The 18184-nt window shown below is 36.3% G+C and overlaps 4 protein-coding genes, 1 long non-coding RNA gene and 1 other non-coding gene across 6 annotated transcripts; 3 read left to right on the plus strand and 3 right to left on the minus strand.

Annotated features, from left to right (window-relative positions):
- Positions 1-614: 614 nt before the first annotated feature.
- LOC110185772 (uncharacterized) lies at positions 615-4757 on the minus strand. The gene is made up of 4 exons (XM_020954775.2): positions 4136-4757; positions 1281-1700; positions 1070-1219; positions 615-1011 (listed from the first exon to the last, which is right to left on the minus strand). The coding sequence occupies exons 1-4, from the start codon at positions 4311-4313 to the stop codon at positions 860-862; spliced, it is 900 nt and encodes a 299-aa protein (XP_020810434.2). The 5' UTR covers positions 4314-4757; the 3' UTR covers positions 615-859.
- Positions 4758-7430: 2673 nt separating this feature from the next.
- Positions 7431-7626, plus strand: LOC147644774 (U2 spliceosomal RNA). The gene has a single exon (XR_015273535.1). It is a non-coding gene; the product is annotated as a U2 spliceosomal RNA (small nuclear RNA).
- Positions 7627-7979: 353 nt separating this feature from the next.
- On the minus strand, positions 7980-10182 carry Jhbp13 (Juvenile hormone binding protein 13). The gene is made up of 4 exons (XM_020954753.2): positions 9995-10182; positions 9547-9921; positions 9335-9481; positions 7980-8205 (listed from the first exon to the last, which is right to left on the minus strand). The coding sequence occupies exons 1-4, from the start codon at positions 10071-10073 to the stop codon at positions 8045-8047; spliced, it is 762 nt and encodes a 253-aa protein (XP_020810412.1). The 5' UTR covers positions 10074-10182; the 3' UTR covers positions 7980-8044.
- Positions 10183-10265: 83 nt separating this feature from the next.
- Positions 10266-11959, plus strand: LOC147644775 (uncharacterized). Its single transcript, XR_015273519.1, has 2 exons — positions 10266-10590; positions 11122-11959. It is a non-coding gene; the product is annotated as an uncharacterized LOC147644775 (long non-coding RNA).
- Jhbp14 (Juvenile hormone binding protein 14) lies at positions 11717-14790 on the minus strand. Its single transcript, XM_020954854.2, has 4 exons — positions 14576-14790; positions 12237-12617; positions 12020-12166; positions 11717-11959 (listed from the first exon to the last, which is right to left on the minus strand). Exons 1-4 carry the CDS (start codon positions 14685-14687, stop codon positions 11805-11807), a joined length of 795 nt encoding a protein of 264 aa, XP_020810513.1. The 5' UTR covers positions 14688-14790; the 3' UTR covers positions 11717-11804.
- A 326-nt stretch (positions 14791-15116) lies between these two features.
- Mabi (Mabiki) lies at positions 15117-18127 on the plus strand. Its single transcript, XM_086841053.1, has one exon. It carries the CDS (start codon positions 17257-17259, stop codon positions 17899-17901), a length of 645 nt encoding a protein of 214 aa, XP_086697179.1. The 5' UTR covers positions 15117-17256; the 3' UTR covers positions 17902-18127.
- The last annotated feature ends 57 nt before the right edge of the window (positions 18128-18184 follow it).

Here is an 18184-nt window from a genome sequence, read left to right on the forward strand (position 1 = left end):
CAGTGCCAGTATTTATACTCTCCGAGTAAAGAGAAGAGCAGAGAAAGTGAGAGCGAGAGTAAGAGACAGAAAGAGATATCTTAGAGATACACATAGAGAGATAGGCATACCGACAAAAATAGAGAAAGAGAGTGAGAGAGATAGAGAGAGAGAGAGAGAGAGAGAGCGAGAGAGACAGAGCGTTAGAGAAAGAAAGCTATTCAGAGACATGTTTGCATTGACATGGATGGACATGGATAGATCGACTCGGCTTTTGTTGGAAGCTTCTGACTTAAATTATAATATCCTGCAAGAGTATAAATATAATATGTTCCGTCTTCACTTAAAAAAGAAATTAATAAGCTTTGAATATAAGAAGAAGACCTATTTATAAATAAAGAAAGCGAAGAACAGTGGTACATACCTTAAATAGGGGGAGGGAAATATAGTGTTTAATAATTGACCCAATATATCATTGGCTCCTAAATTATAAAAATAAAGACCTTTGTGTTACAATAAACATTTTACCTAATATTTTACCTCTTTAACAACAATATCTTTGTATCTACAAAACAAAAAGGTATACTTTTGGGATAAAATCGAATATCCAAAAGCTTTTTTCGACATTCACCGGCTTTAGGGAACATTTTTGAAAAGATCGTTTATTTTGGAAATTTCTTATAATTTATAAATCGTTTTTTTTTTCGTTGAACATAAATAAATACAAAATGGTTATGTAGAAAATTAATCCAAATGATTGCCAAATCGTTTGAGCATAGAACATTATTTGGAAACAGCGTTTAACATAAGTTTGTAATTGTAATTATTAGGCTAACACTAACTAGGAGCTAATTATTCCTAGAGAAGGGGATTTAGTGCCTCATTGAACCAGGAATTTCTCGATAGGAACCTTGGCAAAGAACTCGTTGATGTGCGCAATCAAAATGGGAGCCCACTGCTCACGGGTGGCTGGAATTCCGACGCGTGTGATCTCCGGCAGATTCTCGTTGACCAGATTCAGGATCATAGCATCTAAGAAGGGGGAGGATAAATTAGATCGGGCTATCTATTATTATATCAATGCACTTACTCAAGTTCCGATCGGAGAAGATGCCGTTGGCCACCACCTTGGCGTCACCGATATTGACATTGGCATTCAGTCGGTGTAAGCTGAGACGCTGCTGACCGCTGGGCAGCTGTTCGATGTGGCCGTCGGTCAGAATGGTGGCCTTGACGTTGTCTGGAGAAGGTAATAAGGCATAAGGCACTTGACCACAGGTAAAAGGCAATTGCACACTCACCGATGGTGATGTTGAAGGGACCCTTGGGCACCAGACGCAGGCCACCGAACTTCACGTCCGCCTTGAAGTGTCCACCAGCCTTCAGCTGTGGCAGCTCAACGCCCAGTTTGATTATAAATCCGTTTTCGGTGAAGTTTGCAGCCACACTGTTCACCTGGAGCTGGCTAATGCCATAGATCTCCATGTTCTTGATCAAAAGGCCACCTTGGATGCCATCGTTGGTGTACCGGAAGATGCCCCGCTTGTAAAAATAGGGATCAATGGCGCCCATGTTAAACTCAGGCACACCCTGGTACTTCAGTTTGGGGGCAAATGTCTGGATCAGGCCACGGATGCACTCATTGAGCTCCGGCGAACCGAGACTACATGGTGTCACCTCATTGGAGCCCTCGGACAGTGCTGTCGGCGCCGGTGGTGTAACTAAAAGGCGAAAGTGAGGGGAGGTTAGTGCACAAGTCGGTTAAGTCATGGTTAGCCCCAGTTGTAAAGTTCGCCGAGGCATGGCATAGCATGGCGCCTGGCCCGTAGTGGATAATAATAATAATTATTATATATATCTGTCTGTGTTTTTCGGTATTTGTGCCAGCCAACCGGGCATGAAGCACTCTTCACGTGTCCCCAGTCTGATGGGCACTGCACAGCCTCCGACACATGCAAATGGGGTTTGTGTCAGGGTGACACCTGTCAAGGTCATTGTGAACAAGGAAGAGCACCATTAGGCATGATAATAGGGGAAAAATAAATTGAATAAATCGGAATATAAATCATAATTTAACAGTTTCATATAATTTTTTATATTTTTATTAGTTTATGTTTTATTTTAATAAAAAAGTGAATCACTTTATTTCCAAACAATTTAAAATATATAATAGATCATCACGGAAACAATGAAGATAGTACACTAAAGTACAATTAAGATTTAAGCGATATTTAGTCATTGTCTTCTGCTTCTAATGACAGGGTAAAACGAAGCATAAAAATTCCATTATTTAAATGTTCCTTTGTATAAAGCATTTATAATATTTATAGTTACTAAATTAAAAATGAAAATGAACTCAATGCTGGCTATTAAGTAGTTAAAGAATAAGAGATAAGCCGCAGGTAATTTTCAGGTGAGTTACGTACGTGAATAGCCACTTAAGTCATTTTGGGCTTAAATGCCCAAAATAAAAATTAGTTTTCCAATGTTTTCGTCTTTTATTTTACCTTTCGGTTCGCCTGACAAGTTCAATGTCAAAGGTGAGCTGTCCCGCTTGTTATGACATGGAAAACCAACACGAAAAAGGTGTCAGAAAGTAGCATAAGCACACGGGCTAACTCGGCTCGAAGTTCGTTGCCTAAGTCTTTTGTTTGCCCAAGTGAATGTCAATAAATTTTTTTGCTCGCTTAATTTTAATTTTTTTTGTTCATCGTCGGCTGCCGTTGACGTTTTCTTTGCGCAATTAGAGACAACTTACAATTGCAGCTTTCAGCTCGGCACAAGCCCAGCAGCGACGCTTACGCATTGATGTAGGTCAGTTTTTTTTTCAATTTCAGTTTCAGTTTCAGCGTCAGTTTTTCGCTTTTTGTCAGCATCTGTGGCAGCGACAGCAGCCGGTTTCGGATTTATGCCTGCCTGTTGTTGCTGTATTTATTTATTTATTTTTTGTGTTGTTTTCTTTCTGGCGCTGAACTCTTTTCGCAAGAGCGCAAACACACACACACAACCCCAACACCTCGTCGCTGATTAAATTAATGTAATTGGCAATATATTATTGTGATTTTTTTTGTTGGGCCTGTATTTCTGGTGTTTATTCTGCATTTATTATGAGCATGTGCCCTGCCTTGCATCACAATTTCTATTTGAACAGCGTGGAAGCGACGATAACTTTTACTCAAATTTATGTGTAAGTATGTCAAGTTCAGGTGGCCTAGGCGATGACTTGCTGGTCTCTTTAATGTAAATATACACAGGTTGTATATGTATATATTTCTTTTGTCATTTAAAAAAGTGTTAAAAGTCGAACAAATAAAAAAAAGATTTTAAGTGCAAATACACTTGCTAATTTCTATTGCAATTTACTGAGATTGCTTGGCTCTTGCCAAATCTCATTAAAATTATCGTTTACGATCGCTGTTTCTTTAGTATTTTTCCCAATTTTTTTTGCGAAGGTTACAGGCCTATAAAAAGTGGTGTTAAGTATATGCAAAACACATTTAAACATTTTTTAAGAAGCTTACAATAAGCGAGCGGGACGGATTGGCATGGACAGTACACCGCTGGCCAAGGCCTGTACTGAATCTTAACGAAAAACCTCAAGTTGGCAAAATAAAATAAACTGAGAGGAAATACAGAATTGTGGTCAGAGACAGGAAATACTATTATACGAACATACAAAGTACTGAAAACAAAGGGAAGTGAAAAATATTGGGACATTGAATGTCATTGTATCCTTCGTAAAACAATTTGCTTAAGACATTTTAAGGATTTTAATAAATTAGAATAATTCTTTATAGCTTTCCACACAATTAACTTTTTAAAAATCGAAACGTAGTAAAATTTGATTTTTTGCGAGTTGCCTTTGAGAACATTTTTAGTAATTTAAAATCTATTTACGATTGCCTTCTTAAAAATAAATCTCCATCTTTCACAAATTGAATCGAAACCATTCGTTGCTGGCACAGCTAACCGCAGCATGTGCTTTTCGATTACATTTACAATTACATTAACTGCCGCTTAGCAAACGAAAGACTTAGGCAACAAACTTGTTTCGATTCGTACTTAATTTTTGGTGGCACATTTTTTGAGGGCGTGGACTGGCGCTCTTTCGTTTGAATATCAAGTTCTGGCCTTTGTTGCATAAGCTACCCCTTACCTGAATCGAACTGCTGGCCGCCCAAATCGTCACTGCCACTCGTCGGACCGCTCCTGGGATCGCTGCTGAACACGCTTGGCGCGGATGTTGGCAGCGTGGCGGCACTCGCCACTGGAGGAGCACTTCCGAGTGCGATAGCCAAGGCGACCAGCGGCAGCGAGATGCAAAACGACTGCATTTTCGGCCAGGCAACTCTCTTGCTTTCCTCAAAGAAAACTAACAATCGAACAATGGGATGCAGGCGATGCAAACTAGTTTTAATCGATTATGGGGGCTGGCCTTTTTGACTATTTTCGTGTGACTCGATTTAACACACGAATACAGTGCAGGCTGTAATTTTGTTTTCTCCGTTTTTCCTTCGTTTTTTTCTTATTTTTCTTATTTTGCGTAATTTTTGCAAACCGGCTTCACTTTTATTTCTTCACGAGCGGTATGTTTGTTGTTGTTGTTTACGGTCGGTTTTCTCGGTTAACTGCAATTGTTGCTGCAATTGCCGCACACAGTCACAAGCACTCCCACACACAAACACACAACCTAAGCTAATTGCCAAACTTCTGCTCAAAAAAATTGGCAAAAACGAATTTTCGAGTTGACGGCGCGCGTTGCTTGCAAATCTTGAAATGAACGCTGCATAAAACTCACGTTTATTTATAGTTTCCAAAAGCTGTCCGATTTTGTGTTTGTGTTCCAAAGTTTTTCCAAGCCGAAACCACGAAGCCACCAACAACCACATGCGGCCCAGGCAAATCCAACGAATTTCGATTCGAAGGCTTTAGGCCGTCAGAGCCGAGCCCAAATCCGAAGTCAAAAAGCTCAAATCCCACGGAAAGCTTAGTGCGGAGAATGATATGCCTGCAAATGCAGTTTTAGAGTCACAGCAAAAGTTGTCTGATCTTATCAGAAATTTTTATTTGCCAATTATTTATTATTTTATCTTAGAAATTTTAAAGTTGTATAAATAATGATTTAAATAACGGAAAAAAAATATATTTTTATCACCATTAACAGTTTGTGAAACTTTCTAAAATAAATTTATAGGGCGTGTTTTTTTTATTTAGGACTCTCTTTCAGAAAAATTTCCTCTATTTCCATTGATAAGTTAACCAAAGAAAAAAAATCGAAATACATGCTTTCACTCTTCATTTATCTTAAAAAAGGAAAATATTTACCTGTGTTTTTATTCAACTGTGAAAGCTCCTAAAGAAGGTGTGATTTGATTCTTCTCGCTATAGTTTATATAAAGATTAATGATCGATACGTGGTGAATGTTAATATGTAATATTATAATAGTTATTACACCAAGCATCAGATGGTTAATGGCTCTCCCAAATCTGTCAAACGATGCAAACAATGAGGAAACTGTCACAGCAATCAGTGAGTGTCCAATCCCTGTTTTCAGTCAAAGTGCAACAAGGCACGTTGTGGATACGTTTTGGGAGGCACTGTGACAGTAAGGCCCTGCAAAGTGTTCATGTAAAATGTGGGTCAGTTATAAATCTTTGCGGCTGTTTATGAGCATACATATTGCATGCTAGGCAGTAGGCCTCGTAAAATTATTCATGAACCTGCGACTTTGTGGTGTACAAATCGATGTTCAAGGTTGCCTGGAACGTCATGTCTTGAGTCAGTATTTTGAGTGCACAGGTGGTGTCTTTTAACTACAAGAATTGATAACAGAAGAAGTAAATTTCTACTTTTATCTTGTAATAATTTTTTGCAAATTGTCTTTAAAATATCTATTTAAATTATAGAAGCAAGCCACACTTAATGTGTCTGGCATATTCGACTTAAGGCAGGCGACAGTCGCGTGTTTGTTTTGTTATCTACCAATAAGACCCTCTCATGTATGCACATCACGAATTAATAGCTATAAGCATATAGAATAATTAATTATTAAACTGACTTGTGCATACCAACCGCAGAGAGATAAAAATAAAGCAAAAATTAAAGTCTGGAAATTTATTAGCAGCACAAAATGTCACAAAATGATTTTTATTAACATCTAAGTGAAACCTTAGACCACTTAGAAATTTAACTACACAAAAAAACTATTTAAGTATGGGTTAATATATATTATAAAGCTAAATCAAAAGCCCTAGTGCGACTTATTTTATGTCTACTAGAGCTTTTAAAATCAATAGGCTGATTTGTTAATCTAATAAAATCGATGAAAGAATTGCTTAACAACCTAGAATTAACGAATTTGTTGCTTAGTTATGATTGATTTCCCACTCCAATCAAATAGCGAACTGTAAGAGTAAATAGCTTTCCTTATTGTTTTTATTAATTTCCCATAAAAAGAACCCTGGTGAATTTTTTTGACGATAACGAATCAATTATACAAATATGAACTATAAATTCCTCCTTACTGTCAATATCTTGTGTGTTTTGGCATACGATTTCAGTTCTGCAGATTTTATCAGATGACTTTGACCTTTTATAGTCAACAGTAAATTCATTTAACAAATAAAATCAGAAAACAATATTGTCAATGGTAGAAATTATTTCCGAAACCTGAAGTTTGTACATTTACTTTCCATTTCAGATATTTATCTCATTTTTTTTTGTCTGTATAGTTTACAGATCCCTAAAATGTTTATCCAGAAATTGATTTGAGTACTTAAAGACGATTTATGGATTTAGTTTTCATTCTGGTATAATAAGGTGGCAATGTGAAATGTAATCATCTGACTTTCCAGTAAATTTACAGGAATTTAGGCATTCAAAATCGTGTAATAAATTTAACAACCCGTAGAACTATAATCACTTATATTCTCTAAATAAATTATATTTCTAAAGATTTTGTTTGGCTCAGAATACGTTCCACCTCGGCTTTTAGTTACAGCAAACTCATTATTTCTACAGAAAAATTAACTTAAGGGGCAAATGGGTTGACATCTCTGGCATCTGTTTACTCCAAAGCTCTGGATAGTGCGTCATCAGCGTTCCTTCTAATTTTTATGGCTTAGGGTTAAGTGTTTCTCTAGTTGAATTACTAGCTCTAAACAATAATTTCTGCCCATACATTTATACTCTTTAAATATGCCTCAGTTTTTTTCTGTCTAAACTATTTCATCCCTTAAGTCCATCTTTCTAATATTGTGTCGTTCATTGGAAACGTTTGAATTCCATGTATCTTTTACCCTTGCACACATTCAGTAGCTACCTGAAGTAAACAAGCCCCTAAAGTAGGCAAGATATTGTTAGATACAATTTATTTTCCTTGGCATTTATAATTCCCAACTGGCTCTAGCAGTTTGTGTATGGAGAGCCTTGGGTTTTACCGGTTCCAGTTATCGCTTCTCGGCCTTATGGCTAAGATCAAAGTGTAGTATCTGTTCTTATCAGCTTAACATCTGATAGTTCCTCCATTGGAGGACAACAAATGTTAAACTGATTTTTGGAAATAGACGGATTGCTAGGAGCTTGCTCCACCTCTGTCGCGGGTTGGCCCGGTATTGCAGTACCGCCGGGATTTCGGCCCAACTAAATAATAAATTGCAAAACTCTTAAGCTAAGCTGTCTGACTAAGGCAGTCTTGCTTTAATTCACTTTTATCACTTGAGCTGGGAATGTTCCACAATCTCCACGAGTTGATGGAATCCAGTGAAGGTCAACCGGCAAGGTGCACTTAGCCCATTATCGCCGTTATTATTGGGTCACCCCAACACGGGCACGGGTTGGTGGAAAATAATTGTAATTTTGAATGAATTTACGCATTTAACTGGGGCATGAAAAAGCAAATAAAACTTGTTTTTTTGAATTTTCAATTTGTCGTCGCGATTAAGAGGGCAAGGCAAATGGCGCCTAGAATGAATATTTACCAATTTAACAACAATTATCATTTAATTGCAGTTAATGCAATGGAACCATTTATTAGCAGTAAAGCGATCATCACAAGATCAATAATTAACTTTGCTCCTCGGGTAGAAACTGGTCGATGGGAACCAGTTCCAAAGCCTCGTTGAACATTCGCAGCACCAGAGGTTGCCAATACTGTCTCGTCTCTGGCAGCATAATGCCATAGATATCGCGCCAATATTGATTAGCCACATTCAAAGCGATTTGATCTGCAAATATAAACAAAAACATTACGAATTACTATTAGTTTCAGAGAGAAAATGCAATAAAGAAATGTAGTATTTATTATCTTAATATCGAGCATGGTAGAATTATACAAGGTAGTCTCGTCGGCAAAAGCACTCCGATATTCATTACTCACAACAAGTGCGAGTGAGAGGAGTCTGCGTAGTAAGTGCGAGTGAAACGACAAAAGAGCTTTTAGTTTAGCCCTTAGATGGTCCATGGGGGTTAAATTGTTCATACATAGTAAAAAGAGTTGAAGTGTTTTATAACTTAATTTTTAATAGTTTGGAATTTGACATTAATCTTTGTTTTTGTTTTTGTAAAGCTATTTTTTTGTTTAAATTCTTAATTTTAAAATATATCGGAATCTTAAAGTAAAATTTTTTTATCTAAATTAATGTTTATGTTCTTAGCAGAACGACATCGCACACAAGGGTTAATAGTAAGAAAAAAATCGTCCGCACACAACCTTTCTGCTTGACAAACACGAACGCACTGAAAATAAGCCGAACGGTTAGGCAGCCGACGAGACTACCTTGTATAATTGTATCATGATATCGAGTGCATTGGAAAATTCTATTAGTTAACTCTATGTAAATATTCCCAGTTAGTTGGGAAGCTCCAATATAATAAAATATTATTATGTATTTATTTTTCTTTTCCCTTCTAGCTTTTAAAGTTTACTTGATCACTTATACTGCTGCCAATAATGCCATAAGTAGGGGTTCCTAATTATACAATTCCGTTCCTTCCATATTCATTTATATGCACTCATAAAAGCTATTATAATAATTCGCTATCATCGCTGCATTAATCTCAACTATTAGCAAACAAATTACTCAGTTATAAAACTATATTTGCTGGAATTCTTACGAATGTGTTCAGCTCGTATTTCTTAATAGAATTTTGATATGGAAAGATTATACAAGGGTACATCAGAAAAGATATATCATCTATGATTAGAATTTTATTGAAAGTTTTTTTACCTTCTTTACCATTCTTTCAACCAAAATTTCTTTATAATTTGTATAGAGTAATACTGCTCCAAGTTAAGTGGCATTGATATATTTATATTTTTAAATAAAAAACTTAAAAAAACAAGTGCAAACTTACCCAATTCGGGATCAGCAAATATTCCATTGGCCTTGATGACCAAGTCTCCAATCTTTGGCTTCGTGTCTATGTTCTTAAGTCGGAAATATCGGTGACCCTCCTTTGTGTAAATTTCTCCATCGGTGAGTGTCGTTGTCTCCACATCCTCTGAAAGCAAGAAAATAAGCCCAGTAAGGACCTTCTGGTAATAAACTAAACTATGTCGCACTCACTCAGTGTTACATTAAAGTCTCCTTTGGGCTTCAATTGCAGCTGGTTCACCTGCAAGTCAGCCTTGTAGCTGCCCACAATATTTAGCTTTGGCATATAGGTGACCAGTCGCAGCTTGACCTTGTCCTTGCTGACCTTGACGCTAACGTCCTTGGCCTTATTGGCGCTAAACCCATAGATCTTGGCGTTGCGCACTGTTATGCGACCATTGGCATTGCCACTGGTGTACTGGAAACTGGTGCGATTGAGATTGAAGGGCTCATAGGGTGGAATTTTCAATTCAGGATTGCCATCCTTGAGGCGCGGCGTTAACGTATTAAATATCTCCTTGACGCACTCCCCCAGCTGATCATCTGTAGCCGCACACTTTGGCAGATCTTTAATGTAAATCATTTGCCAAAATCGTATTAAATCGCACTGACACTTGGATAAACTAGATTTTTTGCTCACCAGCTAGGATACTTGTGGCAGTGGGGGCCGCAGTGGCGCCTAAGGCCAACAGGCACAACATTCCAACGACGCAATGCATTGCGTATATAATATAATACAATCTATACTACACTTCCACTCTAAATTGGGATAATCCTTTTTGGTCACGGACAGCTTACAGAAGGCGGCGGCTAGAACGTCAATCAACAACTGAAGCTCTCAGATCCCAAGCCGGGCTATTTTATTCTCAAAATTAGCACAAAGCTGCACATTGCACAAGTCTCTGACTAGAGACTTACTTGCTAACTCACTTTGCTCTTGCTAAGCGGTGTGTATTTTACTTGTAAATCAGTGAAACATTTTCCGGCAAACAGTTAGACTTTGACTGATCACAAAACCGGCTCCGTCCTCTGATTTATAATGTCGTATTATTAAATAGAAAAAATTATTGAAGCCATAAAACAAATGACAGCGATGATTTGCCATAAATTCTTTTAATAATTACCCACAATGAATACGGATAATCAAGGGGTAGCCTCTTTTGGATATTAAGTCGGTTGTTTAATTGGCGGATTCGAAGGGCTGCCAAATCAAGCCTAAAGAAAAGCTTCTCATTGGTGAGTCATAGCCACTAACCTGGCAATATGGCCTGAACTTTGCTTCCCATTCAAATTAGAAACGCAAATTTGCTCTGCTCTTGAGGTTGACTCGATGAGTGCCCATTCAAATGGTATATATTATAGTTATCTTAATGATTTAACTGGAATTGGCTTCTTTACTTATACTATGTTAATAAAGTATTATTATCGGTTGACTTATTATTCATATTATATAACATTATTATATTTGAACTAAGGTCTTACTTTGTGCGATGTCTCACTTCGACTGAATGTTATGTTAAATAAATAATAGCCGAACTTTCACGGTCAATTTAAGTAACTAAATTTACAGAAAGTCACAATCATTATTTTGTGTAAACAAATGGGCTCCAAATTAAACAAGGCTGTGTTCTAAAACTTAAAACTCACATTGCACTGGACACCTTATCAGAAAATTGAATATTATAAGTCTATATATATTTATGTACATTTGTAGATAAGAAACCAATATCAATGTTTAATGAGTGTTCAATTGTTGCCTTATTGCAGAAATCTGTTTGAAATTGAAATGAAAAGTGTAATCAGCGACGCCCCGATTTCATTTATATTTCGAAACCAGTTGGATCTGAGATGGTTTAGTTTAGTGTGGTTGAAAGCTGTATTTTATGAGCTTAGATTTTAATTTAGCTACATTAATTTTAATGCTTTCGTTGCCATTCTGCCAAATTTGTTTCCTTCAATACTTACTTATGTACTACACAGTTTCCAAAGTGTTTTTATTTTTCTAAAGTTATATCTTATAAGTCTACGAATTATTTAGCCCGAACTATAATTATTTTATATTTGCTGATAAGGGGAATGATCAAAAGTATTTAAATTGTATTATTAGAAATTATTATTAATAAAATAATACAAAATATTAATAAGAGTTATAACACTGTTTAGACTTTGAGCAAAATATCAAAATGAACAGTTTAGGGAGTTTTTAAAACGCAATCTAACTATAATATAAAAGTAGTAAGTTAAGTAGTAAAATGAAGTAAAGTAGAAATAAAACGAGACCTTACTGAGACTTTAAACTTAACTAAAATATCGAAAGCTTCTAAAAACAACTAAGCTACGCAATAGTAGAATAAACTGTATCTTTTAAAAATACTAAGTTAGTTAATAATATTTATTGCAGTAAAAACAAATGATAACGACTTAAGTAAAGCAATTAGGATCAAGAGAACTTAATTCTTGGTGACAAGCATATCGAATGGTAACGCAGCGAAAAAGTCATTTGAAGACTTTAAAATCATGGGCTGCCAGGTGGCTAACGTCTCGGGTAGCATGGCCTGATAGAGCTGACGCCAATACTGATTGATAAAGTCCAAGATGACATCGTCTAAACAGAAATATATATATATATATACATAGAAGAAGTAAGGTATTGGCAAGAACTTACTCAGAGCTGGATCGGGCACCAGACCGTTGGCATAGAAATGCAGATCTTCCACCTTGGGCTCAGTCTCCAGTTTAGTCAGACGCAGATATGTGTGACCATCACGGTCATATAGTTCTCCCATTGGTCTTGCCCTCATTGCAACATTGGCTGTAATAAACAGAACGAATTTTTTATGAGCAAAAAATGCCTTAAGTATGGGTTCTTCGAATTAACTTACTCATGGTAATGTTGAAAGCACCTTTGGGGTTGAGCTTCAGGTCGTTTAGCTTAATGTCAGCCTTGTAGAAGCCATCAACCAGAATCTGAGGAACATGCGACAGAATCTCCATGCGGACGCGCCTGTTCTTCAAACGGAAGTCGACCTTATCGACGATGCCATCGCTCAATCCCCGAACGACCACCTTCTTCATGGAAATGCGCCCCTGGATGACACCGGCATTGTAGTTGTAGGAACTCTTACCCATCTCGAAGGGATCGAGGGGCGGTATGTTGAGCTCACTGATGCCGTACTTCATGCGTGGCGTTATCTGCTGAAGGCCCTGCTTGATGCACTCGTTTATGTTCAGGTCGCTCTCCCGACATGTCGGAATATCGTTAGCTGTCGAATGTCAAGCGAATATAATTAGTACGTGCGGGGGAACCTTGACAGATTCTATGTAATTTAAACATAAGCGTTAGTCATACATAGCCCGTGAGCGATCGATGTGGTTATGCTCAGAACGTGACATTTTTCTAATCGAGAATAATTCAGGCCGTTCGGTCAATCAGTCAGCGTCATGCGCAATTTATTTGTTGTTTTGGATTTAAATTGGATTTTGTTAGGCGATTTAAGCGATAATACATGTATTTAATTGAAATTGTTTTGAATCATATCAAGTTCGTTTCGCTTTAAATGCGTTCGTAATTGTGGCTTTTGGTATATGTATCTACAAATGTACCTTGGGAGAAGGTCGGCACCGGAAGTGCCCGCTTCAAACAAAAGACTGAAGCAGCAAACTCGTTTGACAATTCTTGAACAATTTATTTTTATATGCTCCCATAAGCATGTCTTATTTATATCTACAGCCATGTCTGACTCGGTCAACAATTAAAGTATAAAGCCAACAATTGCAATTGTTGTTTTGGCCATTGAGGTACTTTTTTTATTTCAGGCGTTTATTTTCGGCAAAAAGCCGCTTGAAGATACCACTTATCAGCATGACAATCTTAATTTAACGCTTTTCATCGTCCAAATAAATCATCATTCTAATTGCATTCAAAAAATTGCAAACAAAAAAAACACGAGAGTTGAATTAAAGAATACAATAAGATAAAATCTTTTGAGAATATATTTTAAAAATAATTTTGATATATTCTCATGCATACAAATAAAATAATCACATTGATAGATAAGGCTTTATTTATTTGCTTTCTTTTCAGGATAAATACTTTAGGAATTTAAGGAAAATAGTAAATTTAATAGAGATAAATAACTCTGTTTTTAATTCTTATATTTAGTTCCAAAAAATCTGGTAGATATGTCATCATCACAACATTATTTAAATAAATAAAAAGGATAATATAAATATAAAATATGTATCCACAAATTTTTGCTTTATAATGTGTTCATATTTTTTTACAATTGTCCTATGCAAATATGGATAACATTATTATTCTGTTTTCGAGTCTAGAATATTAATTGTATCATTATACATCTTGCTTGTTTATTTCGCCTCCAAAAGTGGACTTAATTAACCATTAGCACTTTAGGCACAATTCTTGATTAAAAAGTCTCGCAAGATGTTTAGTAACGATTTGTACACATTTTATGCCAATTAGATATCTAAGTTCTGTGCAGTTTTCAGTAATAAAGGTAATTTGTTTCGGAACTTTGACTGCCAGATACTCGGAGATAATGCTTTGTTATAAAATTCACACAAAAATTGCGTGCTTCACACAATTACTGCTATCAGATCTTTGTGAAACGACGTTGAACCTCAAATTTAAAATTTAAAGCTTATATAGTTTACGACTACATCTCAAGGTCTACTAAAGTGTCAAATTATAGAAGATAATTTATCATAAATAATAATAAACATTTTGAAAATTTAAAGCTTCTCATTTAAAACAACTTATGTCGACGAGCAAGAAGTCTACTGCTTAGCGTAAAGATCATAAATAAATTTATATAAGAAAAATTAATTACTGGTAATATTCCAGTTATTGAAATGACTGTAGATAAGAAAAAATCTTTTTTTAATCTTAAAATGGCTTATCTGAAAATTATTGTCACAAAATCTCAGAACAAAATGAAGTATAAAAGATTAAAGTATTGCATACTTTCTGCAATTCTGCAATTTTTATTTAAAAATTTGAAAATGTTGCAATTATATAATTAAATATTTTTAATTTCAAGTTCACTAATTTATTATTCTATAACAAGTCCATAACAAAATAATAATTTATCCTAGAACTTGATTTGGACCAATATTTTAATATATATTTCTAAACACCTTTATTTATTTATGTTTAATATTTACTTCACTTAATTCACATTTTATCATTTAAGAAACTCACATAATTCCCGGACTGGCTTGAATTCCACATGTGGCAACTCAACTCCCACATCATCTGCCGCATTGATGCCGAAAATTGAAATGAAAACGAAAGCACAAAATACTCTCCACATTTTTACAAGTAAAATATATTATTATATTTTCAAAATAGACTGTATAATATTAAGAAATAACTGTTATCGGTTATCAAAAAGCTGAATGATTATTAAGCCTGGCCGATGCAAGTGCTTATCGACGTCTGAGAGCTCTGGCGAGCGCGGGCTTTTTATTTATGGCAAGAAAGCGAAAAGCAAAACCAATCAAATCCAGTGTGCCAGACCAAAGACAAAACGCAATACACAAACACAGATGCGCAGCATTAGTAAATAATAGGGATTTATGGGGGCGGACCGAGGGGGCGGGTAATAAAAATAGCTTCAAACTAATGACGACTACGACGACGACGGCGATGTCAGCTGTAGAAAACAAAGCAAATGCAAAAGCCAGTAGGGAAATACAAACGACGTTATTAAATTCCCTCGGAGAGTCGTGAAGCTAATGCCACCCAGCCATTGGATTTAACTAAGCTCGACCCATTCCGACCCGGTTCGACCTGACTACCGCTACCGGCAGCTGTCCGACGATGTTTCCTCGTCTTACGAAGCATCGGTGACACCAGTTCCCAGATCGCATCCCACAGGTTAGTAATGAAAACAGGTCACTCAATGGGATGACCCGGCGGCACCTTAATTCCTATCATTATTGGTTTAGCCTAACCATATATTATTTGGGAAGTCTACAAAGATTTACTTTTCTTATGAATAGAAAACTCACAACATGATTTTACAAAATATATAATCCAGTATTAATTGCAATAACTATACAATTTTAATACTTTCACTTTATAACTCGTCTGTCTAAATATATGTATTTACCAGCTCTTGAGGTATTTTATTCAATGATACAAAGACATTGATGATAAGTCAGCCGGAACATGATTTCTGTGTTTCAATTTTGAGTAAGATATGGTATTCATAGTATCCCGCCCAAGTAAATTATAAATTACAAATAAAACTAAATAACCAATCTATAAACTTAATGGTTTTTCTATACTCTCAAAGATAATATATAGGCTCGTTTATAATTCGATATTTTACTGTCCGGATATCTACTGAATAGAATAGATTATCTTATCTCAAAAACTGCTCTTTTTGAAGACGGTATGGTATGAAAAAGAATCCCTTTCGTTCGTTTTGGCATCATCTTTCGGATTCGGCATCTACTATGTTGACAACCTTAAAGTGAGAAGATAAGCTAATGCCATTAGATATATAAGAAAAATTGGGCAAATCAAAGAAAAAATACAGATACTTCAGATACTCAATACTTGTCGAAACAGAGAACATTTACAATATCTGGTACCCGAATGTTCCGTATTTAAAATGTCTGCCTAATTTAAAAAACATAAGTTTTCTTTTGAGGCTTTTAATTTTTAAGTTACTCAATTCCACTGTTTTATTTTTTGCTAGTGTTTCAGAAAGTGAAAATATTGGGTATAATATATTTGCTGTTCGCCTTATCGATGTATGTATTTTGACTTATAATGTAGATATTTAAGAAAGCTAATATTATTAACATTGCATGGAAACACACTATTAATAAAGTGAGTAAGACTAATTATTTAGATTTTTCTATCTATCTAGACATATTATAGTGTATATTAATATAAGAAACAAGTTTTTCCACGAGTGCCTAATTGAGGTCTCTGTAACACATTTTAAATCAACCATGACCAAGTCAACATATTTGAATATATTGGTTGACAATGCAAATGAGATATTGTACTTAAAAGTGCTATGACAGTAACATCTTATCTTCTAAGTTGTATCTGTTTATTCAAAGACATTCAAAATGGAATATAAGTATCTTGTATTTTCACAAGTATACTAAGCTGATATGCCTAAAAATTTGTGAAGGGTAAACTAATTATTCCTTTCTTTTGTTTTTTAAAAACCTATAATTTTGATGGCAGTATGTGATACATTCGTTTTATATTTTTTTAATTGAATCATAGTTTTTAAATCATCCCTCCCTCCTAGCAATAAATTACAGATGCAACCATTTTCATATATGTATGTATGTAAATATCTCTGAATCTGGCCGGTCTTATCTCAATTGTAGTAAAAATGGCACAAGGGAAACCAACAATTAATCTGCCTAAAAGAAAACCCAAAGCAAAATCTTATCAGCACATGAATATAAGAATGCGAATTCGTTTCGGTCCAAGATAACAAGAGAAAATGGCCTCATGGATCACTAAAATGTGTTACACCAAAAGAGATGAACAATGAAAACTGAAAAAGAGGAACAAACACGAATTAAATGAGCGGATTACCGCATGCTGCGCCTCCGGACAAGAACAAACATGTTGCAGATAGACACAAGAGGTCGGAGGTCAGCGGGTGACGCGTAGGTAAGAACGTGCGAGTGCGAAAGGGATGGCGCGATCGGTACGCGTGCGCAGGCAAATCGGCGTCATTTATAACTTTGTTTTCGTTTTGCAAAAAGTGAAAATGGCGACTTCTTCGATTTGTGTAAACAAGATCATAAACCTAATCATTTGGGAAGCGGGAGATAAGGACTTATAAACGGCAGCACCACCCACTGGACCATCAGTCAACCCAGAGACTTTGAGAGGACAACATGCAGTCAGTCAGCCAACTAATCTATCGCCACAAGAAGTTCGATGTGAGCCGAAGCATTGATAAGGTTGCGTTGCTCATCAAGGAGGATCTCATAACCCGGAGCAACACTCCTTGCAGCATCTCCAGCAGCTCAGGCAGTCGCAGAGCTTCGGATGAGTTATCCTCCAGCATGTGCTTCAGCGATCCGGATCAGGATCAGTTCCTGCCTTTGCCCAAGCGACGACGCCTGTTATCATCAACCGCATCCGTATCCTCGGAGCACTCTCTGCCATCCAACCCGATCAGTGTCAACGCCATCCGAGATATCTGCAAGTACCATGTGAACATGGTAAGAAAGTTCCCCAAGAAGGAGCGGACGCCAAAGGAACAGGAGCGGCGGGACAAGAACACCATGGCCTGCCGCTTGAGCCGGCGCAAGAAGAAGATCGATGACTTGGAGGTCAAGGAGGAGTACGATCAGTTTCTCAAAACCCACCACGAGATGGCCGAGCAGAGTCTGCGTGCCAAGGTCTATCTGGATGAGCTGAAGCTGCTGGTGGAGCGGGTGAACCACTGCCAACCCTCGCCCAGGATAGTCAGAGCGGGGAATAACAGGAGAAACTTTTCCATTGACTTCCTGATCGGATCCAATAGCAGGGAGTAGATATATCTTCCAGAATTGTTGATCAAAGCTCAATTGTAATTTATAACTATAATTAACTTATTTAAGTTTATATTGCTAAGTTTATTTAATAATTCACGTCATCTTTAAAAGCTTAATAATTAGAATACACTATGAATGCCAAATATTAGTTGTAAGCATTTAAGTAGAATAAATAATACGATGATTACTTCCAAATAAATATAATATATTTAATTATATCCAATATAAAAAACCATGTTTTATTTCACACAATTGATTTCCCTTACCCTTAAACAAAATGCCT

Source organism: Drosophila serrata, unplaced genomic scaffold (assembly GCF_035046125.1).
Source record: "Drosophila serrata isolate PLE 108 unplaced genomic scaffold, ASM3504612v1 contig_100, whole genome shotgun sequence".
NCBI classification, from domain to species: domain Eukaryota; kingdom Metazoa; phylum Arthropoda; class Insecta; order Diptera; family Drosophilidae; genus Drosophila; species Drosophila serrata.